The sequence below is a fragment of the Prunus avium genome, chromosome 6, assembly GCF_965620075.1.
Source record: "Prunus avium chromosome 6, drPruAviu1.hap1.1, whole genome shotgun sequence".
Taxonomy (NCBI): Eukaryota; Viridiplantae; Streptophyta; class Magnoliopsida; order Rosales; family Rosaceae; genus Prunus; species Prunus avium.
The window spans coordinates 1,230,588-1,256,820 of NC_142289.1; the positions used below are offsets into that span (position 1 = coordinate 1,230,588).

General features: G+C 36.4%; 5 protein-coding genes and 1 long non-coding RNA gene across 6 annotated transcripts; 4 read left to right on the plus strand and 2 right to left on the minus strand.

Moving 5' to 3' along the window:
• Positions 1–74: 74 nt before the first annotated feature.
• DAN1 (Alba DNA/RNA-binding protein) lies at positions 75–2,060 on the minus strand. Its single transcript, XM_021955400.2, has 5 exons — positions 1,742–2,060; positions 1,413–1,461; positions 784–846; positions 629–693; positions 75–519 (listed from the first exon to the last, which is right to left on the minus strand). Exons 1-5 carry the CDS (start codon positions 1,871–1,873, stop codon positions 421–423), a joined length of 408 nt encoding a protein of 135 aa, XP_021811092.1. The 5' UTR covers positions 1,874–2,060; the 3' UTR covers positions 75–420.
• A 4,960-nt stretch (positions 2,061–7,020) lies between these two features.
• On the plus strand, positions 7,021–10,927 carry WDL1 (WVD2-like 1). Its single transcript, XM_021955368.2, has 7 exons — positions 7,021–7,180; positions 8,700–9,240; positions 9,486–9,577; positions 9,682–9,775; positions 9,885–9,956; positions 10,109–10,219; positions 10,411–10,927. The coding sequence occupies exons 2-7, from the start codon at positions 8,704–8,706 to the stop codon at positions 10,705–10,707; spliced, it is 1,203 nt and encodes a 400-aa protein (XP_021811060.1). The 5' UTR covers positions 7,021–7,180; positions 8,700–8,703; the 3' UTR covers positions 10,708–10,927.
• Positions 10,928–11,886: 959 nt separating this feature from the next.
• Positions 11,887–15,929, plus strand: LOC110754311 (FAD/NAD(P)-binding oxidoreductase family protein). The gene is made up of 8 exons (XM_021955369.2): positions 11,887–12,315; positions 12,655–12,924; positions 13,325–13,451; positions 13,659–13,720; positions 13,848–14,075; positions 14,253–14,374; positions 14,509–14,647; positions 14,787–15,929. The coding sequence occupies exons 1-8, from the start codon at positions 11,995–11,997 to the stop codon at positions 14,955–14,957; spliced, it is 1,440 nt and encodes a 479-aa protein (XP_021811061.1). The 5' UTR covers positions 11,887–11,994; the 3' UTR covers positions 14,958–15,929.
• LOC110754313 (uncharacterized) lies at positions 15,235–16,188 on the minus strand. Its single transcript, XM_021955371.2, has 2 exons — positions 16,027–16,188; positions 15,235–15,926 (listed from the first exon to the last, which is right to left on the minus strand). Exons 1-2 carry the CDS (start codon positions 16,090–16,092, stop codon positions 15,342–15,344), a joined length of 651 nt encoding a protein of 216 aa, XP_021811063.1. The 5' UTR covers positions 16,093–16,188; the 3' UTR covers positions 15,235–15,341.
• Positions 16,189–21,223: 5,035 nt separating this feature from the next.
• LOC148293448 (uncharacterized) lies at positions 21,224–23,550 on the plus strand. The gene is made up of 4 exons (XR_015836536.1): positions 21,224–21,383; positions 21,966–22,050; positions 22,214–22,276; positions 23,253–23,550. It is a non-coding gene; the product is annotated as an uncharacterized LOC148293448 (long non-coding RNA).
• A 738-nt stretch (positions 23,551–24,288) lies between these two features.
• LOC110754315 (small ribosomal subunit protein uS19x-like) lies at positions 24,289–26,162 on the plus strand. The gene is made up of 4 exons (XM_021955373.2): positions 24,289–24,449; positions 24,596–24,744; positions 24,867–24,924; positions 25,724–26,162. The coding sequence occupies exons 1-4, from the start codon at positions 24,447–24,449 to the stop codon at positions 25,970–25,972; spliced, it is 459 nt and encodes a 152-aa protein (XP_021811065.1). The 5' UTR covers positions 24,289–24,446; the 3' UTR covers positions 25,973–26,162.
• Positions 26,163–26,233: the final 71 nt, after the last annotated feature.

Sequence of the window (26,233 nt, forward strand, 5' to 3'; positions counted from 1 at the left end):
TATAACCCAAATTTAAGATGTTTTTAATTATAAAAATATAAATTAAAAAATCCAACACAAATCAAGCAGGCAGATCTGAGAATTTCTTCCCACTTTGACATTCAGTCATCAACGTTATGTGCGGAAAGATGAAAACATTACAAATCTAGAAGGAAACATATGATAAAAGAGAAGATCTTTACAATTCTCCGCGAAAGGATGAAACTAGAGAGTAGCATAACACCGCAGCCTCTCTCTCTGCACTGCCATCTCATTTATGATAATTGTTTTCTCTACTCTCTTTAATATTTCATACTAGCAACTTTTTAAAAAAAAATTATCTACCTATTATCCTACTTATCTCTATTGAGGCAGAGTATAAAAAACAATGTGAATGTTAAACTACAACAATGAACTGTTGGAAGGGCTCTACGTTTGTTGTCATTTCTTTGCCTCAGCAACTGCCTCTGGAGCAAGTATAGCGGCATTCATTTTCATTATAGCGTCAAATTTTTCAGACTTCCCCAGCACAATCTCAATCTAGAAGTTTAAAAAATGAAAAAATGAAAAAGAAAGATATCAGAGTCAAATGGAAAGGTCATAAGATATGATTAAACCAACTTAAAAGCCCTCAACTAAAGAAACCCACCTTAGCCTTCTGCACGAGACGACCCCTGTTCTCGTCTTTCATTCCAACAGTAGATGTGGACACCTCTGTTCAATCCCACAAACAAAGATAACCAAATCAGCTACCTCCATAATTTTTTTGCATGCTTTTTGGCATTAAGAGGACAAATTTCTTACTCTTCTCAATAGCCAGTCCATTGTTCTTCAGAATCTCGGCAATAGTGACAACTGTAGTGATTGCTGTAATAACAAAAGTGCAGGAAATTAGCAGGAATGTGGGAACAACAAAGTAGGAAAGTGCAGGCATTCAATGTTCATCATAAAAAGATTTCCAGTTGGCTACCAGAAATTTTGTTTTCAGTGGAAATCTACAGTAACTGAAAAAACTCCTAATCTTCTCCAACATTGTGATACCATTTTCCAGTACTCCAGTGGACAGTTGAAAAATTGAAGCATAGTCATTTAGAAAATATTTAGAGCTTCCGAACACTGTTAGTTTTTCAATTGAGAGCAAGTAGGGAGTTGTTCATCAAATCGCAACATGTGAAAGACTAGTTTCTATTGATTGAGAAATTAAAACTAGCAAGAGGAAAAATTATGCGACCATGTGAAACCAGAAGTGCATGACTACATTACCATAAGGCCACATACAAACTGATATTGCAGTTGCTACGGAATCATGAAATCACAAAATTTGTATTATACTCATTTCTGTTGAGTTATCAAATATGTTGAATTTATAGCATGCTGAGTTATAAAAACATGTTTAAAAAATCATACTGAGAAACTCTTCCGAAAAGATTTACCCATTCCCAAGGCAGAGAGCTCAACCTCATTGTGCTGCTCTATATACCTCTGCATCAAAGAAAAAACAATGTAAACCCGAAATATACATCTTACCAGAATGATTTAAGAAAGACCACATTCATCTTCCTTACTTTTCTTTCAAAGAACCGATGAATTCCGTGGTTTCATGATTCTGATTTTGATTCTTAAGTAAATTTTGTAATGTATTTCAGTTTCGTATATCCATAGAATTAGCTTAAAAAATTAATTAATTATTTTACTAAATTTCATTTTCCTTTTCTTTCCTTCATTTGTCAAATAAATAAATTATTTTACTATAGAAACATACCTTTGCAAGATTGACGTAAAAGAAGAGTGGTTTCTTGGTATTGGAAACCTGAATTCTGTTCTTCTTCGCTGCGTCAATATTGGCTTGTTCCTGTGGCGATACTGCAACTCTCTGCATTTGAACTGTCGCCATTTGTGTTGCTCAATCTCTCTCCAACTTTCGATCTCTTGCTTTCTCGTCACCTCTCTCTCTCTCTCTCTCTCTCTCTCTCTCTCTCGCTCACGAGAAGGGGAAAATTCATGAATTTGATCGGCAAGGTTAGCGGAGTTCCGTTACGGATGGAGGTTTATAATGGCGCGGGAGTATTGGTGGAGGACCCAATCGGGAGAGAACGCGTGGTGGTCTGCAATTGGTGAGCAGACGGAGTCATCTGTTTGGCAGTTAGGATCCCAAGGAATGGAGGCCGTTATTTTGCAGTATGCGGTGGGCCTGAATTTAGTCCAATGGGCTTTTTGAATGTGGGCCTGTGATCTACTAGCTGATCATTCTTGGCCCAAAAACAAAGATTTACAATTTTTATAAAATTAAAAAAATATAACCGACAGTGTTGGAGAGTGTCCATCCATGGAATTCCGTGGTCCAAACAAAATCTCTTGTATGATCCAACAAAGAGAAGTTGTTCCAAAATTTGCTTCGTTTACGTGGGACATATTTAATATTCTTTTTATTTTCAGAATTACTTACACGTGCACAAATAGTTGGGTGGGATGCTGGCATTGCTATATAGCTCAAGAAAATGATTTAATTAAGGTTGGTTAAATATTCCTGTCACAAGGAAAGGTTGGTTATATAATTAATATATAAAATGAAACCAAACAAAAAATTGTGACAACAATTTCTAGTGAATTGTCATTTTCGATGCAAAATTCATGGAGAAGTGGGGCTGCCAGCAATTGTACACAATCTTTTTTTGATAACAATTGAACACAATAATAATGCCAAGGGAGATGACTATTTTCATTGACTATATATATATGTCTAAATTTGTTTACATTTTTTCAATTTTGTCTTTATTTATTTGTGAAAATGATTGAAATTATTTTGATTTTTAATTTTCCATAAATATGAGTTGCACTTTGAACGAAGTTGAGATTTCATCCTAAAACCAATTGGTGATGGGGGGAAGTGGCTCAACTCCTTATAAACCCAAATTAGGTCCCTTAACATTTCAATGCGAGACAAACACTCTCAACACGACCCCGCACGTGTGCATAAATTTTAAACCTAACATGTGGACAACACATATTGAGTGATATGTGAGCATGTGTGGCCGTTGGGTCCAACAAATGATGCCTTGCTTGCTCTGATACCATGAAGAAAGTTAAGGTTCCACCCCAAAACCAATTAACAATTGGGGGGAGAGTGGCCCAACTCCTTATAAACCCAGGTTAGGTCCCTTAACATTTCAATGTGGGACAAACATTCTCAACACACTTTATGAATTCATAATCTAATACTTGAAATATCATGGATACCCCCTTTTTTATGTCAAAGATTCATAACCTCCTTGAATCTTGATTCATAACTTTTTATTTTGAAGTAAGTAAACATGGCCTTCTTACGTGCATGATGAAGGGTACTTACTTAGGGAGTGCAATTATATATGGTCCCCTACTAGCCCCTACCTATGTGAAAGTGAAAGTAAAGAAGAGTAGAAATCCTATCCATGAATAGTCTCTGCTTCGTACACAGATTGTCAAGAGACCGACAATGTTGACAAATCCTTGCTTCATTTAAATAAAATTACTGCAATCTTTTAAAATAAAAGATTTAAAGAAGAAGAAGAAGAAGACGACTTAATTAATTATGATTGTCCCATTGATTTGGGGATTAAGATTGAGAAAGCAGCATGGGGCATGTGCAAGATGTTGGATTTCATTTGATTCAATTCTGTAATTTGGAGGTTATGAATGCACCGACAATAATATTCAAATAGGAATGTTGATCTTTTTTCATCATTTGCATATGTCCTTAGTGCCATGATTGTGTTCCCGTCTACTTGGAGTGACTCTTTCTTCAATCTGATCCAACCCAACCCAACAATGAAAACGTCAATGCGTTTGGTTTCTAAGTTGTAACCTCATCTGTCTATTGGTGGCTAATGAAGGCTCCATAATTATAGGCAATGGTGTTTTGACAAATTAGAATATATCCATCAAACCAATTTCTTTCGAAAGTCAATCTTCTTCTTTTTCTTTCTCCCATTACTTGTTTTCTTTACAGTTTCAAGTTCAACCAAACACGGTGAATTAATTTGAAGCAGGAAAGTCAAAGTAATTATGGCCTAAACCCCATGAAATGAATAGTGAAATGAACTTTACAGTAAAGTGATCCAAGGAAGTTGACATGAATCAGCAGCTGGTTCCCACTGAATTAAAAAGCTTCAAGCTAGTAGCTACCCTACCCAGAAAAAGCAGATTTTTTTTTGGTTACATTGGAGGAAAGAAACCCCACTGGGGTTCGATCCTGGGTGCCATGGGGGGAAGGGGGAATCCACCACCACTGTGGTGGGAACCCATTGGCCAGAAAAAGCAGATTAAATTCAGAATAAGCAGATGAAATCAGCAGCGTACGTATTCTTTTTTTTTGGTGAAAAGCGTACGTATTCTTTCATTCTTTAGTAAACTATTTTAATTAGCATTATAATATAATTTATCAGTTGTTGTCTTAATCTGACCAACTAATTAAAGATGTCGGTTGAAATTCTATTCATACATGCATGCATATGAGTTTAAATTTGGTAGAATTAATAATCAACAGCAAAATAAGTAAGTACTAAGTATGATGAGAATGAGAACCACTTTTATTTGTGTCTGGTAGATATGAATCAACAGCAAAATATTCAATATTCCATTCCATTCCATGAACTATTTATGAAGGAGACTAGCTAAGCTAATTAATATACATAGAGCCAGAGGTCCCCCACTTCCCCACCCCCCGTCTATATATATATATATATATATATATATATATATATATATATATATATATGTATGTATGTATCTTCTGGTGTGAGAAAAGTAGAGAAACTAAAAACAGCTTAATTAAATTTTGATTGTGTTTGTGGAAAGAAGAAAGTAGATCGTTGCAGAAAAATTTCAAAGGAAACAGACAAGCAATTGAGCTTTTTTGACTTTATCGAGCCGAGGCTTTGAATATTCAAAAGATTGAACGTCATGAAAGGAGAGCTCAACAGTACATCAACTTCATATTTAAATATATATTTGTAGCCTAGCCAGTCCCAGTAGCCACTATAAATAAGAAAAAAGAGGTAAGTTGTTGCTGTCAATCTTGTACCTGCTGCGGATCATGCACAAAATGCCCCTTTCATTTCAATACCTTGCCTTGCTATTCACACTTTGATTTCAATAAACCCTATATATGTGTAATTTGAAAGCCTTCCGAAGCAAACCAGTAGATTAGAAAGCCTTCCAAGACTATTAGGCTTGAATAATAGGTTTGACCATATATAATTTTTACTAACCAAGCTTAATCAAATTCTTAACTGTAAATCAGTAAGACCTAATCCATATATAGGCTGACTATGACCTGAGAATCCTCGGACCACCTTGACTAAACATACATACCCTACTAGTACTACTACTTCAAATTCAAATGGAAAGGGCGGTTGAGGTTGAGGACCAAAAACATAAAAGGAAAAACCTTCATAAATATGCCAATGCAACAACTCATTATTAGTGTGGGGAAATATGATGACAATGGAGAGAGAAAGAAACACAGAGACTGATGACAGAGAGCACAAATTGAATTTACACAAAAAGCAACTCCATCTTTCTTTGCTTAAAGTGAAATGCTAGCACAAGGCTTCTGCATGACGGTACCAACAAACCAGTTGCTACTTGAAACTCAACTTTTCATACAATTATATAATAATTTTCACAAATTTTGAAAACAATGAGAGAGAGAGAGAGAGAGAGAGAGAGAGAGAGAGAGAGAGAGAGAGAGAGATCAGATTGTACACAAGGCCATCAAACACCTCCCAGTTTTCAGAAAATTCATGTGAAATAGATAACGCTTGCACTTAATATTTCACGGGGTTTTTGTATGTAGCTTCTGTTTTCTATATTTACTCATTTACTCTTGCAAATAAAGAATCATCAGACTTTCTTGGTATATGCATGCAAGCAATGCAGTATACTGAGGAGCTCAACTTTGTGTACGGACATTCAACTCATTTAAGTGACAGACCACCTAGCCAAGATTTATTGGCAGAGGCCAGGGAGAGAAGGGCAGGTCCAAAGTATTAAACTCCATAAAACTTTATAGGTGAAATATTAACTCAAGTATTACTATTACACACAAACATATATATATATATATATATATATATATATATATATATATATATAATGTATGTATGTAAGGCTAATGTTAAGCGCAAATCCTTTGAGTTTAAGAAGTTCGGTGTCACTGTCTTCTTTTCCTATTTCTCATCACGTCATTAAATATCATTGTTCTTTCTTCTTATTTTTCTGTTCATTTCATCAATCACTTGATGAGAGAAATAAGAAGAGAGGGTTGGTGACATCGAGATGGAGAAATACTTTCGAAGAATCTCCGCAAATTGGCTCATGAAAAACGAGATGTGGCCACTCTAAGCAAACAAGCAAGAACCTTACAAAATTTAGTAAACAACAATTACAAAAATACAAACTAAGACTAAAATAAATAGAAAATTGTTTCAACAAAGATTCCACGTTGCACCGTATATAACGTTGAATGTTCAACGTTTGGGCTCCTCTGCCGCAGACATTACGGCCTCCACGTTCCCCTCCATTGTTATTTGTGCCCCACAACGCCCATTATAGATTTATTTCTATTACCATAAATAAACATATTATAATTATTTAATTTCTTCTATAAATAATTTTGTTTATTGTATAATTTATTTTCAATATGAAAGTATTCTCATACCCTTTATTAAATTGAAGTAGGCATGCTCAAATATTACCACATCTACCTGCCCATAAATTTCTCACCTTATTTGGGGAATTTCCGCTTTGAGCATTTGTTATCTTCATTCTCTAACACCAAAGCAAATTGGGGATGGATGACTTTGAATACCCAACAGAAGTTTCTGTTTTTTACTACCCAACACCACGTAGGGTGGTGAATCGCTCATATTTTTTCCTACAGATTTTTCAAACCCCGTTAAAATAAAATAAACATAAAAAACCACATTCCCGTAAAAACGCTTTAACGGCGTTTGGAAATTGGAACTAGAAGGAAAAAGACCGGTCTATATATAGCCAAACAGCGCAGCACATAAAACCAAAAACAAAACAATAATAGTATGAGAATTGAGGAGACCCTTCTCTCAGCAGCTTGAGAGAAAAAGAGAAGAACACAGAAGAAAATATACATTTTTTAGAAACAGAGAGAGGGGTTGGAGATCTTGTCAGATCGGGACCAGAAACTGTAAGAGAAATCTCTCACATTCTTAGTTTTGCCATTGATGTGTTTGTTTAAGGGGGTTTCTGCAATGTGTCTTGATATTTATTGTTTTGGCTTTCAATTTGAGCTTTTTGCTGCAAAGCTTTCAGCTTCAGGCTCTCTCTTTCTCTTTTACTTCTTATTTCTCTGTTTTCCTTTAATGGATATTTCTCTGTTTTGTGCAGAATGGAGTTTTTAATTTTTTTTGGAGTATTTTTCTTAAATGAGGAATTTTTTTCTTTTGGCTCTTCGTTTTCTGGGGACTCAAACTGTTGACTTGTTTTTCGTATTTGTTCTGGTGATGTGAAGGTGAATATTAGCTCAGAAATGAAAAAAAAAAAAGCCTTTTCTTGTTGTCAATGCTTTTGTGCTTGTAGTTTATGGGGTTTGCTCGTATTTGTTTACTCAATCAAGTTTATAATTGCCATCTTGATTTTTTCCTTAAAATTGAAGCCGCCCTCCACCCCTCAAGATTCATTGAAGAATATTAACTACAGCTCTTATCCTATGTCTATGAGTTAGGAAGGCCTTCTGTTAGTTTAGCTTTTATAATTGTTACTTTAACCTTATTAATGGTTTTCTGTGCTTCTCGTTGTGTTGGGCTTAATTCATTTTAGATATCTTGTTCATTTGCTTTCCTAATTTCTTAACTTTTATGTCTTAATCAACGTGAATATTCTTGTAGATGGATGGATTTTCCCTTTTCTGAACCATTTTTACCTTCTCTATGGAATTTCCTTGGGAGCTTCTGGATGATTATCCAACTCGTCGTCTGTGTTGTATTTTGAAAATCACATAATTTTATGTAAAACATAAATGCTTGAATATTTTAGATTATCGGTCCACCTGCTAGAATGGAAAATCCTAATTTAAAGAGGAAAAACTTGGAGTTCTCTCTCTCTCTCTCTCTCTCTCTCTCTCTCTCTCTCTCTCTCTCTCCAGATTTATGTCGTTTGCTTAACTTCTTCTCGAGTACATCATTTCCATTTAGGCTATCCTCCATTTACTTTATATTTTTGTGGTGGCTAGTCTTTTTCAGGTCCATCAGAGGATTATATTTGTGGATCTATTTTTATGTTGTTTAAAACCTCTTTTACTCATTCTTCTTTTTTTGGTTCATGTGTTTCTTTATAAACTTTTAGAGTTACAGATTTGCAATTTTATGTTTGATGCAGTGTGCTGAACACGGAAAAGTTTCAATGCTTTTTGTTTTTATTTTTTATTTTTAAAAACTCTGTCATCGGATGTAATTGGCATCGTGACATGGATAGTAAGATGCCTCTAAAAAGTCTTAGTTTAATTTGACATGTTTTTCCAGAGATAAAGCTCCATATGTTTTTCAGTCAATGTGAAGAACACATTGCAGATAAAATAATTTACTTGTACATAAGTAATGCTTAGTCATTTTATCTTAGCTTATCAAAAGAGCCTATTTGGTTTTTGTCAGTGATAATGTAATTTTCCTCTAGTCTCGTGATGCTCAGCCTGTAGTTTTCTCATGCAGCGTCATGGGGAGGGAAGTTACTGGTGTAAAGGTGGAGAAGGTGAAGAAGATTAACGGTGTTGTAGTGTCTGCAAATGGTTTTTCTCATGGTAAAGTTCATGTTGCTCCCAAAATTTCAGAGGAAAGCATTGAATCAAAGGATTACAAGGTGAAGGACCGTATCGAAGAAAACAAAGTTGTTGGGGAATCTGTTGAGAATCAAGATGTGCTGGCTGTTAAGAGCACAAATCTTGATGATGACTTGACTGAAGGCAAAAATGAGAAACTCGGAACTCAGAAGTCGAGTGACAATAAAAATTCACGCTCACCTGCTTTAAAATCCGTTGCTTTGGGAAATGGGCATTCAAATAAGGCTGTTGGGGCTGAAACTGCCACTTCTGCAAATTCCAGCAATACAAAGTCTGCTGATGCTACTAAGAGTTCACAGTCTCCTACAGCTACTGAGAGTTCTCAGTCTCCTACAGCTACTAAGAGTCCACAGGCTCCTACAGCTACTAAGAGTCCACAGTCTCCTAATGCAGAGTCTCCTAAGAGTTCACAGGTAAAATTTATAGGCAGATGTTTTTGGGTTCTCTGTTTTTTTTGGCTTTCTCTAGTAGTTTCCCATTGCTATTTGGTTAGGGCAAAAAGAATTCTAACAGAAAAATTAAACAAAACCCTTTATGTTTTGGGATGAAGTGAATGAAACTGAGAAGAATCATGGACTTTTGCTTGTAAAGACTTTTGCAATGTTATTGTAGATTTGGGATGGCTCTGATTTCCAAATTTTTTTCCATTTCGTTTCAGCCAACTTCACCTCAGTCATCATCACGAAAGGGCCCGCAACCTGATAATAAGAAGCATGCTGACGAAGAAGATAATTTGTCTGTTACTTCCTCGTATCCTTGGTTGACGTTTGAATTTGGTTTTTTGTTTTGTTTTTTTGTTCATGCATATATTAGAAATTGTGTATCCCACTTGGGTTATCCTTAGCCAAGAATAGAACTGCTGCATCTGTGAGAACACCTAAATTCAAGGTTACGGTTGGACAAGCTCCCTCGTTTAGATGCTATGAACGTGCAGAGAAAAGGAAGGAGGTACTGTCATAATAAAATAAGTGACTGTGATGTGTATCCTGAAGAATACTTTTAATCAACACAATCGTATTGCATTTAACTTGTGATTTACATGATTCCCTTCATCTAGTTCTACTCGAAGTTAGAGGAAAAGCACCAAGCTCTGGAGTCAGAGAGAAGCCAGTGGGAAGCCAGGGCCAAGGTACATCACTTCCTGTAGTATCTATCATTTTCTTGTGCAATGTGCACTGGTGTCATATGGATCTCTGTTTTCTTTTGGTGTTAATTGTTCCGCATATGATGAGATCTGTTTGAAAAGTCATATTTTGCATTTTCTTCCCATGACACTTTCAGGAAGAGCAAGAAGCAGCCATCAAGGCGCTGAGGAAGAGCATGGTGTTCAAAGCAAATCCAGTACCTAATTTCTATTATCAGGCGCCTCCTCCTAAGACTGAACTCAAGAAGGTAGCTAATTTAAGTATTCTTAGTTGTGCTTGACTCCCTTTAAGCTCTAAATGTTTTTAAATTGGCCAAAAAGAGAAGAAGAAAAAAAACTCATGATGCACAGGTTGACTCAAAATAAAAGTAAAGAACAGAGGCTTGGAACTTGATTTAATGCAATTAATCTGTATTTTTTGTTCTTGTATATGATCCAGCTTCCACTCACTCGGCCCAAGTCACCAAAACTAAACAGTCTCAGCCGGAGAAAGAGCTGTGGTGATGCACTCAGCTCGTCTGCGGAGGAAAAAAGAAGAGTTTGTTCTCGGGAACAACGTCACAGCCTCGGTAGTCAGAAAGAAGAAAGCACTGCATCCACGACTCCGATAAATAAGGCTCAGTCCGGTAGACGAAACAGCATGGGCAGTTCCAAGGCCAAAGACCAATTGAAACAGGAAAAGGAACCAACGGAAACATCTCCTAAGATCACTGATGGACTTGAAAGCTTTTTCTAACTAAAAGTGGGAAAAAGGATCTTTGAATTTGGTGTTTTACATTTGGATGTACTGAAGAGAAATAGCTTGTTTTTCTTTCCTCCACAAATTGACTTGTTTACGTGGTTTGTGTTATGGTGAATTGTATATGTTTTGTAAGTTAAAACCGGTACTGGTACATATCATGTTATATATAAAAAAGAGTTTATCCATTCTAGTATGGATAAAATTTGTTGTTTTACTCTCCTTGAAGAGTTTATCCATTTTTAATTATTTATTTTGTTTGTCCCCCTTGTTATTCTTATATGATGAACCTGAAATATTGGTCGTGTTATTAAATTTCTTCTTCTTTTTCACCTTCTTGTTTTACCACTCTTCAACAATCAGACACACAAAGCAAAAATTAGCATGGCAGGAAATTAAAAATATGATATATTTAAGGGAGATTCACTATTATACCCAATATAAGAGCCCAAATTATAGAAAAACTCTATATAGAAAGGACTTTAGAAACACACCCAAAGTCCATTTACAACATAACAAAAAGGCTTTTAACTTCTTTTAATTATAAAACTGCCATTCATTTCTTAAAACAAACCCAACCTCAAAATCTCATAAAAAAACTCAAAACACTCAGTGAGGTATCAAAGTAATTTAATAATCAAAATTAAATTCAATAGGGTCTTTTTTGAGTTTGTTTATAGAAATTAAATGATATAGGATTTATCTATTATCAATTTATTTATATTATATAGAAAGGACTTTAGAAACACACCCAAAGTCCATTTACAACATAACAAAAAGGCTTTTAACTTCTTTTAATTATAAAACTGCCATTCATTTCTTAAAACAAACCCAACCTCAAAATCTCATTAAAAAAAACTCAAAACACTCAGTGGGGTATCAAAGTAATTTAATAATCAAAATTAAATTCAATAGGGTCTTTTTTGGGTTTGTTTATAGAAATTAAATGATATAGGATTTATCTATTATCGATTTATCTATATTATATTGACTCAGTGGGGTATCAAAGTAATTTAATAATTAAAATTAAATTCAATAGGGTCTTTTTTGGGTTTGTTTATAGAAATTAAATTATATAGGATTTATCTATATTATTAATGCTAAGAATAGGTATATAACTAAATATCTTTTAAATCGATAATAGTCTATAATTTTTTTTTTTTAAATGACATGAAGAAGCTTTGAAATAGGCTTAAACTGGGCCAAGCCGCCAAGTGAGCTTTAATCTCCACCCATCTCCGTTGTATAATCTCTCTCCCTCCAAAAACTCCCCCCAACGCAACAATGCTCTGCTACTTTCACTCTTCTCTCATCCTCCAACCCCTCAAAATCCACAAGCCCCTAACTATAGTCTGCTCTACCCAACCCAAACCACCACCCAGGAAACGACCCACCGTGGATGGCCAAAGACCCGCCTTTAGGAACCGTAAGAACTATGGTGCGTCAAGAAGGTCAATTCAGAAAACACTCAAGCAAGAGCAGGTGACCTTCACTACTCCAATCCCTGATGACCCCATTGTTGGTATAATCGGCGGAGGCATGGCTGGTCTCGCTTGTGCTCTCTATCTGGAAAAACGCGGTGTCCGCTCCACCGTTTTTGACACGGTTGGTCACTTTTTTTCCTTCAAGTTATTAGCTTTCTGTACTTAGTAACAATTAATTTAATGTGGGTTTTCTGAATTTTATACTTTCAGTTTGTCTGGATTTTTATATATATTTTACTTTTGATATTTTACTCTCATTTTCATGGGTGGATAAGATATTGCGAAAAAGCTTACTCCTTTACTATGCTTGTTAGTATTTAAAGAGACAGAGAAAAAATCTTTCAGAGAACCCACTATCAAATTAATGCATGTTTAGTTATGATTGCCAAATTATGGTTTTGAAAGTTGGATTTGTCTTCCAATCTTTCCAGTGCCACATAACAGTGATTTGCTATCATAGGGTGTTCATGGTTTGGGAGGAAGAATGGGAACCAGGATAGTAGATCCTCAGCCTCTGATATTTGATCATGCGGCTCAGTTCTTTACAGCCAGTGATCCTCAGTTTGCTGGGTTGGTTCAAGGTTGGTTGGAGCAAGGTCTGGTTCGGGAATGGCAGGGTACAATTGGAGAGCTTGAAGTGGGTGGTCATTTTGTTCCACTTCCTTCTTCTCCTCCAAGATATATAGGTGTTAATGGAATGCGCCCCATTGCTGACTCGTTACTTTCTCAGGTACATTAACCTTCAAGTTTTCCTGCTTTCTTTTTGTGCTTTTCCTTTTCCTTCGCTGGACCAGTGAATCATCAGTTTAGGCATAGAGATGGTATGATGATAGTTGAAATTGAAAGCTCCATATCTGTAAACATAAAATTTAGTTGTTTCGGTAGCATGGTTAGACTTGTCAAAATATAATAACATTTACTTGCTTCAGTGGCATGGTTGGACTTGTGAAGATATGTTTACTTCAGTCAGGAGTTTAAAAAATGGAGAAACGTTTGTTATGATTATAGCCTGAAACTTATGGTCTCATCTTTAGTAAACATACTTGGCTTTTTACCCTTATGCTTTGAGGCTCTTAATTCCTCTTAGCATCACACTTCAGAGCTAATTCGAATGTTGATACTTGGTGCAGACTCGTATGATTAATGTGGAGAGACCTTGCTGGATAAGTAAACTTGAGCCCTTCAATGGGATGTGGCATTTGAGTGAGAATGGAAAACCACGTGGGAAGTTTGATGCTATTGTTATTGCACATAATGGTAACTTACTACCTTTGGGTTTCTTCTAAGTTTAATTTTCAGTTGCTACTGTAACTTCACATCATATGAAATCTGGAAACCTTAAGTTTTTGTTTCCTTTTCATTCCTTCTTGAAGAGGGTGTCTCAAAATTGCATGATATGGGGACTTTCCTTCATGTGCTTGTGTATGCGTGTTTACCCTTCTATTTAATTTGAATTGCCAATAGGGAAATGTGCAAACCGCTTGCTTGGGTCATCAGGCTTACCACTAATTGCTGGACAAATGAAGGTATATCTTAAATTTATGCGTCCAGTTCATTTGGCACCACAAAGTCTACTTCAATTACCCTTTTGACATCAAGATTGAATTGTCTTGAACTATGTTCTTCTAATGCCTTTCTGTTTGATGCCAGTAGAGACTGGAATTGAGTTCTATATGGGCCCTCCTCGCAGCATTTGAGGATCCACTTCAAATTCCTGGTGAAGGAGCATTTCCTTTTGAAGGAGCTTTTGTAAAAGGGATTGATTCCATCTCATGGATGGCAAATAATACCAAAAAACTACAGTGTTCCCATAGTAATGGTCCTCACTGTTGGACCTTTCTTAGTACTGCAGCTTATGCAAAGCGGAACAAGGTTCCACAGGTTTGTTTCAATGCAAATACAGCCATATGTTCACACAAGCACAGATTAAATGCCTCTGACCATTACTTGAAATGAAATGAATAAGAGTTATGAGGTTTTCCAATTTAGAAGACTGGTAGACCAACATTTTGGTGGATGTTGCCAAACAAACTTATTGCGCCAACTGTTGATTAACAGGAGAATATACCAAATGCCACAGCAGAGAAGGTGAAGGCAGGCATGCTCGTGGGAGTGGAAGAAGCACTGGGATTACCAAAAGGATCACTTCAGAAACCCTTTTATACTCGAATCCAATTATGGTGAGAAGCTGCGCTTAGCGATTATTATATGCGGATGTTTAGTCATCATGTTAATGCTTAGTTGTAGTAGGAAATGCTTGTGTGATCTTGAGAGGAGTTATATATCATATTTGGTGTGTTGTTTGATATGCCAGGGGTGCGGCACTTCCAACAAATACACCTGGTATCCCCTGTATCTTTGATCCTCTTGGAAGGGCTGGTATATGTGGAGATTGGTTACTGGGTTCAAATCTAGAGTCAGCAGCCTTAAGTGGAATCTCTCTTGCCAATCATGTAAGTGCCTCTGCCAATTTCTGGGTTTTCTTAATCATGCATTTGAATTTTCATTAAAGACCAAGAAAAACAAAGACAGAAAGGTCACCAAAGTAACTTATTTCATTCAATTTAAAGATGATTGCTTTTGTGAAATCAGATGGCAGACTATTTCCAAAGTAGCGGAGGCCGCCCTGAAGAGTTTGCTGTTGGTTTACGCAATGAGTTTCAACCACTAAGAGGTCATGATATTGGACAGTTTCCAGGGTTGGAGTCTCAAACACAAACACAGATGCCTACCCAACAACAATCATACCAACTTACCACTTAAAAACACATTTGTTTGTATTTGCTTCACACAAAACTGGGAAGGCAAGATAAAAAAGGATCAAGTTTTGCCTCATATCTCTCAGTATAAGATAACCAATGAAGCTAAAATGCCTGTGAATGTGTATCAATTTTGAATCTTTGCTTTGACAATTAGAAGAATTTTGATGTTGCAAGTTGTTTGTTAAGAACTGGAATCAGCGTCTTATCTAATTTCATAATACAAAAGAGAGTCACCAAATAACAACCATAGAAGTTGTGGAAAAAGAAAGAACAGAAGATTTAAAAAAAACCTACAAATTCCGTGTCAAACAAACTATTCATTATCAAACCAATTTACACAAACTACCCCTCTGAAAACGAAAGCTATGAACTTCTCTCTAGACCCTCACTTCTTCCCCTTCTTCGCCTGAGCTTTCTTCTTCACCGGAGATTTCACGCTCTTTGGCTTCTTCACTGCCCTGGCCGAAGCCACCGGCTTCTTCGCCTTCGCCTTCACCTCCACCTTCTTTCCCGGCGACGTCCTCGTTGATGTTCTCGCAACCTTAGCAGCCGGCTTGGCAGCGGCTGGCTTCGCCTTCGGTTTCACAGCCGCCTTTGGTTTAGCAGCCACTGCCTTAAGCTTAGGCTTTGCAGCCGCTTTGGGCTTAGGCTTAGCCGCGACCTTGGCCTTGGGCTTAGCAACCGTTTTCGGCTTCGGCTTAGGCTTAGGCTTGACAACCGCCTCAGCAGACTTTTTAGGCTTGGGCGCGTCTGGCTTCTCTTTCACCGGAGCCGAGCGACCAGGAGGGAGCTTGAATGAGTTCTTAACCTTGACGAGCTTACCAGAAGCCACAAGCTTCTTCAAATTGTAGAGCAGGAGCTTCCTGAAAGTCTGAGGCAAATTCTTGTTCTTTTCCTCGACGAACTTGGTGATCGCGTACTGGCTCGACCCTGTCCTCTCCTTCAGCGCCACAATCGCCTCCGTAATCATCTGCATACCACACAAAAAATGACACCGTAATTAGGGCCTGTAAACACACAACGCATGGCATAACTGAAAGCTAAAGCAACATCAATTTACGATTGCATACCTCGACAAAAGGAGGGTGAGAAGGTGGCGATCTTGCCTTCTTGGCCTTGACGTCAGTTTCAGTCATGGTTTGACTCGGCGTATCAACTCGTTAACTCGGAAGAGAGATTGGCCCGTTTGCGGATTTTGTTGGAGAATCAGAAAACGGGAAATGTGAAATGAAAGTTGGGAGAGGATGGTTTATATGGGGAGGGAGGGAGAAGAGTGCTGAGCGCTGATTGGTGAAAATCAATGCGATCCGGATCGAGGCCTTGTAAGTGTTTAAACGTGGGCCTTTGGATGGTGGTCTTATCTGCGGTTGAGAATGAGAGTTGGATAGACTTGAACCGCTTGTTAGGCTGCTGTTCCTTGGTTTGGAACTTTTAAAAGAGTTCTTGGGTGTGTTTCTCACTCGATTTGTAATGGGTGTAACTTAGGCTGTGCTTAATGGATTTTAGTGATATTTGGATGGTTATGAAGGTTAGAACCTAGGCTTTCTAAGGAGTGTTTGGCTGGCGGATTTGGATTTGGGGATTGGGAGAAATTGAACTTTAAAGCTAGATTGGTCAAAATTAGGTTTTGTTTGGAGTATGTTCAAGTTTGCTTTGATTTGAAGTGAAATATTTGAAGGCATTTGGTATTTTTTGGTCTCAGATAATTGTAGGTTTGTAAAGGAGTGAACTGGTTCAAGAATCATGAAATTTCGACAACAAATGAGTGGCGAAATGTCAATCGGAAGGCCATTGAAGTTGAACACATTTAAATGATGTGATATTTTGTAATGCTTAATTTAGAGATGAGCATGTAGCTGTATAACCTGATATGATTGAATTCACCAAACAGAAATCTACATATGTTTGTGGGTCTTCAATTTGCTATTAAACCTTTGTTTTATTGTGAAATCAGTCTACAAATTGCAAGCATGAGATAGACAAACATGCATCATTTGGTATGTAGCAAATGCAATTTTGAGTAAACTAACACTCAATAACTTGAATGTTGACCTTTGTATATTTAAGAGAGGAACCAAAATGTAAGACAAACAATGTAACCTTTCACCTTAATTGCATTGCCTATAAAATTTCTTCAATAACTGAGTCTAGTATTTAAATTGTTTAAAATCATCGAGAAAGACATAGTAAGTTCATACACATGGGAAAATGGGAAGTCAATCTGGTTAATAATAATAATAATCTTTTCCTTTTTCTAAAGAAAACAAAGGTGTTTAGACATACTTCTTTGTTGATGTAAATTTGATAAGACGGAGACACAAAACTTAGACAGAGTTAGGTTATAAAAATCATCATTCATGTATAAGAGCTCCCCGACCTGTTGTCCATTTAGCTATGTTCAAATATCACTTTTGCAGAGAACATTGTATGATAAGAAAGTTGTTGTAATTTGTTGGTTGTTGTCCTCGACTGGAACTGGATCAAATTTCTGACTAAGAAATCACTTGGGTTTCCATTTGACCCTTAAACGCAACGATGGTAAAGAATCACAACAATAGTAAGACTTAGACAGGGACAAAATATAAAATCCTAGCTTCGTCGACCCTTGGTTAGAATGAAGTAGTCATATCACTTTCCTTAAACCCAATGAGCAATTGATGAATTAATGATACACAAAAGTATCAATGATTGTGCCTTTAGAAGGGGAACTAATATGTAAAACAAACAATGTAACCCTTTCATTTCCAAGGGAGATGTTAATGTTAAATTTGAAATTGATGGCTTATTTGGCAATTTGACACTTTGGAAAAAATTGATGGCTTATGAGTCTAGGACTAAAAAAATATTTTACATCAAACTTTTTGATGTGCTATTTTTGACATATCTCTTCCAGCATTCAAATTCATGTAGGATTTTGTTGAAAAATATAAAGTCACACATTGGAAACTTGATTAAATAAACTACAACTTATAATAAGTGGTCATACTCCTAATAACATTGAGGCCTTTTGTGATAAAACCCCCACATCTACTAGGCTTTATAGGTAGTTCAGTTGGGGATAATATCGGTGTTGCTAGTAATGGGCCACATGTCTATCTCTTTGAAATTTAACATGGTATTAGAGCGAGCGCACCGGCCACACCTTGATTGGAAGTGGCCACCGACCCGACCGACTGACCACACCTTGACTGAGTGTTGCCATCGACCTGACCGACTCCGACTAAGATTATAACCTATAAATATTCCGTTGAGCACATATCCAAATGATTAACTTCGATGTGAACTTGGCTCCACATGTAGCCCACTATGTGGTGATCCCACGTGAGGGGGCGTGTTGAAGAATATAAAGTCCCACATCGGAAACTTGACTAAATAAACTACAACTTATAATAAGTGGTTCTACTCCTAATAACACCGAGACCTTTGTGATAAAACCCCACATATACTAGGCTTGATAGGTGGTTAAGTTGTGGACAATATCGATGTTGCTAGTAGTGAGTCGCATGCATGTATCTCTGAATTTTAAAAGATTTAACTACTCGGTTGGAGCAACTGTAACCTTCAATTTTTTCCATTTCATGTACATGTGGCAATTTGACATATCAGCCATCTCCAAGGGTGATGTCAAATGCAAAATGTTAAATTTGAATTTGATGGCTTATATGACAATTTGACACTTTGGAAAAAATTTGACACTTTGGAAAAAATTTAACTCCACTCGAAATGCCAAATATCATATTATTTTATTATATTTTTAAAAGCAAATGGGCTTATAGGATGCATAAAGTTTGAAAAAAGAGTGATGTCAAATGCAAAATGTTAAATTTGAATTTTATTATATTTTAAAAAACAAATGGGCCTAAAAAAATATTTGACATCAAGCTTTTTGATATGTTATTTTTGACATGTTTATTCTAGCCACTATTTAGTTGGAGCAACTTTAACTTTCAATTTTTGCCATTTTATATCTATTTAGCAATTTGACATATCGGTTGGAGATGCTCTTTGACTTCAATCTAACCATGGCTCAGAAGAAACCACCATAATGGGCTTTTTTTTCAAAATGCCCGAGTTGACTTATTCACTAACCTAAGGCCCCGTTTGGTTCACAAAATGGATTTGAGGGGAAATCACTTCCTATGTCATTTCCTAAGAGATGAGAAATGAAGATTTCTTTCCCATGTTTGGTAATCCTAGGAAAGTAATCAAGAAATACCATTTTATTTCCTTTAACATGTTTGGTTTTTTTTTTTTTTTTTTTTTTTTTTTTTTCTGCATGTTTGGTTTGTGTAGGAATGTAAAACAAAGTTTGTTTAATTTTCCAATTATACCCATTTGAAACCAAATAAAAAAGAATGCATTTAATGCTATATTGTAATTCTAAATTGTTAATGGGGACAATATGGTCATGAAAAATGTGTATTTAATGTTGGCTCATTTTCTTAAACTTTCCGTGAGGAGGAAAACAAAACCCAAGAGAAAGGAGGGCTTCACTTTCTCCCATACTTTTCCATGTGCAAGGCAATGATTTCTCATGCCTAGACTTACCAAACATGGGAAAACAATTAATTTCTCATCCCAAAGCTTCCTTTCCCATGAACCAAATGGGGCTTAAAAGGTAAAGATGAGAAAAGAAGAGGAGGAGGAGGGGTAGTGACGCTTCTTCCTCCTCCCCTCTCTATGGAGTTTTCCTTTATGACTTCTAGAGGGAGAGAGCGGCTAGGATTTCTTGGGAGAATAGATTCCCTCTTTTAAGCTTGAGTCAGGTGGCGTTTGGCCCCGCTGAAATTTTTTAAAAAGCAGCTTTAATAAAAATTTGGCATGAATTGAGTGTTTGGTAAACCCAAAAAAACAAGCTTATTTTAAAAACACCCATCATAAAAAGCAAAAACTCAAAGCAGCCTATACCCAGCTTTCAAAAGCTGCTTAAAAAAAGGGCAAAAGGTCACTTTTGGTCCCTATAGTTTGTCAGTTTTACCACTTTGGTCCCTGTCGTTTCAATTTGGTCAATTTTGTCCATGTAGTTTCAATTTGAAGCAATTTAAGGACAATATCTCATTTCTGTCAAATTAGAGTAACTTCTGTTACTTTTTGAGGGGTATTTCGGTACTAAAACAAAGGCTGGAAAAACAAGAAAAAGAAAAAGAAAAAGAAAAGAAAAAAAGAAAAGGGAGAGAGAAGCCCTCACCCAAACCACCAATCCAACCTGTCCACACTCCGCCCCAATCTTCCAAACCCATTACAACTCCACCACATCTGCTATGGCGTCAAGATCGTGTACTCTCTCTTGTCTACTTTTCAATTCCTTCACGCCACCCCAATCACCCATAACCCGTTCCCTCTCATCTCTCTCTCTTGCTGACTGCATCTTCATGTGTCTTCTATGGGTTTTTTGCTTTTTAAATGGAATTTATTGACCAATATTGGGACCTAGCTACCTGCTTCGAAAATTCATCATCTCACCCAATTAAATTCCTTCAAGAAAAAATAAAAATAAATAGAGGGTTGCCTTCAGTTTGCAAATACATTTCAAATGGATATTACAAATACATTTCAGAGGTTAGCAAATGACCAGATCCAGATACATCGTTTATGGAATCCGTGTTTTTAGGAGTGGATGAAGGGTTTGGGTTGATGAGTTGTGCTGGGAAAGAAGAGGTGGGTTCGGAACAGGGGGCGAGGGAGGGGGAGGTCTTGGTGGAGTAGGTGAATGTGTGGTGTCGGGGTTGGGCTTGGGAGAAGAGAGAGAGAGAGGTGGGGTGTCTTGAGAAGTTTTGTGGTGAGAGGGTGGTTGCTGGGTGGGTGATGTTGGCCAGTGGCTTGTTGGGTGGGGTTGGAGTGGTGGTGGTGAAGGTAGCTTTAGGTTGGGTGGTGGTTGTGGTTTGATGGTGAAGTTAGGGGAGGGGAGGGGACGGGAGAGAGGGAGAAGAAGAGAGTTTTTATTTATTTATTTTTTATTTATGCTTATAAACTAATTTTTTTTCATTTTGTATTGTTTATTTTTAAAAGGAATATTTTTTAATAATTTGACCGAATTGCCCCTCAATGAGTAACAGAAGTTACTCTAATTTGACAGAAATAAGAGATTGTCCTTGAATTACTTCAAATTGAAACTACAGGGATAAAATTGACAAAATTAAAACGACAGGGACCAAAGTGGTAAAACTGACAAACTACAGGGACCAAAAGTGACATTTTGCCTAAAAAAAGAGCCGGTTTTTTGATTAATGAAAGTTTCATTATTCCTATAATGCCCCTAAACATTTTACGAAAGGACAACGTTTGTCCCTCTCACAAAATATCTCGCGACCTTCACTCTCTGAGACCTTCACTCTCTGCTCTTCTCACTTTTCTTCTTCCTTCGCTATCTCAAAATTCCAGTCTCAATCAAGGAAGTTCATTGCTAACAACAATCAGCTACTCATCAGTAAGTTCATCTTTTCATTACATTTATGATTTTTGGGTTTATATATGTAATGAAATTAGGTTTTTTTTGGTTTCTATGAGATTGGGGGCTTTGTGTTCTTGGGGCTTTAGGAGGAAGACACGGAGAGAGACAGAGACAGAGACATAGAGATAGAGAGAGAGTTTTTTGTACTGGGTTTGTCTCTCGTTGCTTTTTGGCAAGGTTTTGTTTTCTCCCTAGCTTGGTCTGGGGTTTTCAATTGGCCTTTGGGTCAGATACTTCTGTCTCTGTTTCTCTTTCTCTGAAACATGTCTGTCCTAGATGCCTTTTTTCTCTAGATTACCCAACCATCATTGTTCATAGCTCATTGTATAGTTTGGTACAGTTCCAAAATCTCAACAACAAAACCCGCTAGGCCAATCTGGTTCATTATATACATACATCTATATATACACACACACACATATATATATATAATTGCAACCCCAGTCCCCAAAAGTCAAGTCCCGTGTTGATTTTTCCATTGTCCTAACCTTGTTTCAACTTTCCATCAGTTCTGATATTTTTTACAACTTTGTTGATTATGAGTTTTCTTTCCTGCAGTTGCGGATGCTTCATTGCTGTGAAGGAAGTTTCCTTGCTGGATAAAGGAAGTCAGGGGGTGCAAAGAGTTTATCAACTTGAACAGGTGAGAGGCTTGCGTTGTGTCTGGTCCTATGTCCTGGTTTTGCATGCCTATACTAATTGATTCAGTAATAGTTTGTGAGTGGAGCCTGGCTTTACTGTTGTTTCTGAGATCCTTTTCTTCTCATTCAGTGTTTGCTTGTTTGGTTTTTTTTTTTCTCTTCCAGGAGATTGCTCTTTTGAGTCAGTTTGAACATCAAAACATAGTTCAATACTACGGAACCGCTAAGGTACTACTTTTTATTTTCTTGTTGTTCTTGAGCTTGAATCTATGCCCCTTAAAATTGTTTGTCATGCTATTCCCTTATCTGCCATGATAAGTAATTATGCATATCGGAGTCATTTATTCGCGTATTTAACTTGCTACAGATTCTGGCCATTTATTCGGAGTCATTAGATACTTCATTTTTATGTTGGTTTGACACTTGGTGACATTGCAATGAGAATCATTAATGACAATTACAGAAAAATCCACCTTAATGTATAAATAAGGGGATGAGATATTCTCATACATTGGTGTATTTTGTCTATCTGAGGTGGAATTTGTTGTATGCGTTATTGCTATGACTTTATTTTGTTTAATTTTCTTATTTTCATTCACATACGAAATCACTGTAAATAAAAGTAAATAACAAAAGTGATTGTAACAAAAGTGTTTAATTTTCTTCCTTTTATTTATATTTTTTTGTGTTGGTGGGCTTTATCAAAAGTGATTATAGCATGCTGATCATTGTGGTAAGCTGGAAATTTTGGCTAAGAGATTCAATAACAATGTTCCCTAGTAAGCTGGAAATATTGGCCAAGACTTTTATGTCATCTTTGTCTCCTCTTGGCATAATAGGCTAGCTAGTTCCTCAAGTAATATATATTAAAGATTAGGAAAATTATATAGTTCTTGTTCTTATGTCAATTGTCAAGGTGATCAATTTATTTTCATGTGTGGATTCTTCTTGTTCTTGGTTTTCTTTCATGAATCATTAGGAAAACTCCATGCTTGGACTCTTTGTCCCTTGTTGAGATTGAGAAGTGGGTTTAAGGGATGTTTTGTTTTAATTAGTATTATTTGTTGTTATTACATGAATAATATAGATGAATATTCATACATATAGGAAAAGGAAAGTTTGCTTTTTTTATGCTTTCAGTATAATATATATTGGGATAATTATTTGCTATTATCTATTTCTCATACTCAACTCATACATGTAGGAGGCATGCCCAACGTGATAGACATTTTGATGCTTTAAATGATATCTTAAGTGAAGAGATATGTGAGGATATTGATGTACAACAAGAAGATAGTCTTCATGACAATGGAACACAAGAGATGGAAGCATTGAGAAATAGGATTGCTACAAGTTTAATGAATGCATCTAATTAGCTTCTTTTATATTGTAGTGATCTATTTGGGCATGTTAAAATTGAACAAGTTTTGTATATTCGTTATGCTAACCCTCTCCGAAGCCCTCAAAACACATTGTTATTATTAATATAACAATATTTATAACTACTTTTGTTACAATATTGATTTATAATTTATGGTAATATATGTGTGCTAATTGTAGATTACAATTTTTGATAAAAACAATGTGTAAATTAAATAAAGAAAAAAAAATTATGTAGTGAAGTTTGTTTTCTTTTTTTTAAAGTAGAAAAAGAATGAAGAAAAAAACAAACAATTTCATCATCATGCCCTTTTCGGTCATTATACATACTAAAAGCACTTCTGATAAAATTTTACCAAACACTTCGACTACTCACAGCAGTTTTTCAAATATAGTTTACCAAACGCCTAACTGCTTTTTTTCACAGCTGATTATTTTCCCAGCACAGCAGAAGCAGTTTTTTTTAAAAGCACAGCAATGCCAAACTAGCCCTCAATCTACTTACTTGTTTAAGTAGTTCATGTTCGAGCTTGATAATAATGGTTGGTCTAATATTTTCAATTTTATTTTTCTTTTTCGAATGTTCGAACATAAACATGGAGAAAACGAGTAATTGAAAAACTAACTTAGCTTTTGAAATAAAAAATTATCATTGCCAAATATGTTCAAATTGTTTGTCCAAAAAAATTAGATCAAATTGACCCCAAAAAAAAAGTAAAAAAAAAGACCAATTGAGTAGCAACGAGGATGGGCCAAAAGAGAGGGCCGGGACGGGCCCGATACATAATCGTCAATTCAAATTTCTAAAATGTTTCGAACTAATACTGGTACCCGTTAAAATCCGGATAGTCGGGCCGTGCCTAGCTACATCCAAGCTCCAACAAATAATCTCCATTATATCGTGGACCTATATAAACCAATCTTTAAAAACCCTAATTTCCCTACTACCACTGCTACCTTCACCAGACGCCGATTCTCTTTCTCTGTGAATTAGGGATTCTCTTCATCTTCAGCAAACATGGTGAGCTCAAAGCCCTTTCACTAATTAATAACCATTTCTCAATGGACTTTTGTTTTTTGTTTTCTTCCAATTATAATTTTCCAAAATTCTATATGTTTTTCTTTGGAAAACAAACTGAATGCCTGTTATGATGGTTTCTGGGTTAGGCGGATGTGGAGGCTGATGTGGCGGTGGCCGGAGTGCCGAAGAAGAGGACGTTTAAAAAGTTCAGCTTCAGAGGCGTCGATTTGGATGCTCTTCTTGATATGTCCACTGATGAGCTCGTTAAGCTCTTCCCTGCCAGGGCTCGCAGAAGGTGCTTACATATTTGCATCTGTGGTTTTAACTCTTTATGCAGGTCTCGATTTATGTGTGTACGTAATGTCTAGATTATCTGTTTGCTTAATACTATTTCGTATTGGTGTCTGACGAGTTCAGGTTTCAGAGAGGTTTGAAAAGAAAGCCAATGGCATTGATCAAGAAGCTGCGCAAAGCTGTAAGAACTCTTAATCTGTGTGTGCTGTCATGTGTTTTCATTTGTTTTAGCTTGATTTCTGAGACTGTCTGGACCTTTTTCCCTTACCGTTTTGATATTTGAATAATGGGTTTATCAACTTATCAATCAATAAGATGTCTATTATCAACTTATCAATCATTTTTTTGCTCCCGGTGACTGAAAAAGTTGATATAGTAATACATGAACATAGATTCTTTTGTAGTTTGAGTGTTGTAGTATATGCCTGTGTTTCCTATCAAGGAATGTAGGATGCAGAATGTGTAGATGCCCGACAGAAAATTCCTCATTTTTACTTGGTTTTCCATTATATCTGAATTCAACTCTATTTGAAGTAAATAATGTTGTAGAACACATTATAAACCGATTCAATATCTGTGGTGGTATACTTTTCCCATTAGGAGCCAACTTTCAATACAATACAATTTATCAAACCTATGAATTAAACATTTTATTTTTGGTGTAAAAGGCTAATTGACGGTTGGCATATTTGTTCCGTGTGAGTAATTTTTTCATCATTTTATCTTCTTCATTTCCTATGAATAATTTTTGCTATTTAATAAATGGGAAGGGGGTAAGTAACCTTACAAGTATTTTATGAAAAATTGAGTTCTCTGTCTTTCTTTATTTGTGGGTATTTTGTGTCTGGACTTTTGTTGCCTTTGTTGATGCCAAGGAAGTGAATATAGCAAGTGCATCTTTGTATTTACAACCAGTGCTTATATTCATTTTGTGAGTGTATCTTTGTATTTATGTTGGGTTTCCTGGTGATTTGGAACAGAAAAGGGAGGCACCACCAGGTGAGAAACCGGAGCCAGTTAGGACTCACCTCCGAAACATGATCATTGTACCCGAAATGATTGGGAGCATCATTGGAGTTTACAATGGCAAGACCTTCAATCAGGTTGAGATTAAGCCAGAAATGATCAGTCATTATCTTGCTGAGTTCTCTATAAGTTACAAGCCTGTGAAGCACGGAAGGCCTGGTATTGGTGCTACTCACTCTTCTAGGTTCATTCCCCTTAAGTGAAGTTTCTACTCCCCCTTTGATCACTGGTTTCATCTTGATCAGGTGTTTAGAGGCTTTTATTAATTATGGATTTGGATTTCTTTTCAAGGACAGCTGTTGCTTGTTTTATCATTTGTAAACAATGACAGAGTCGACCGGCTTGTAGGATTTTATTGGATAAGTTTTTCTTTCAACCAAGTTTTATTACTGATGCATTTGTGCCATGATATGATCGCAAAGTTTTAGACTTTTAGTAGCATCCGAATTGGTTTTGCTCCCAAG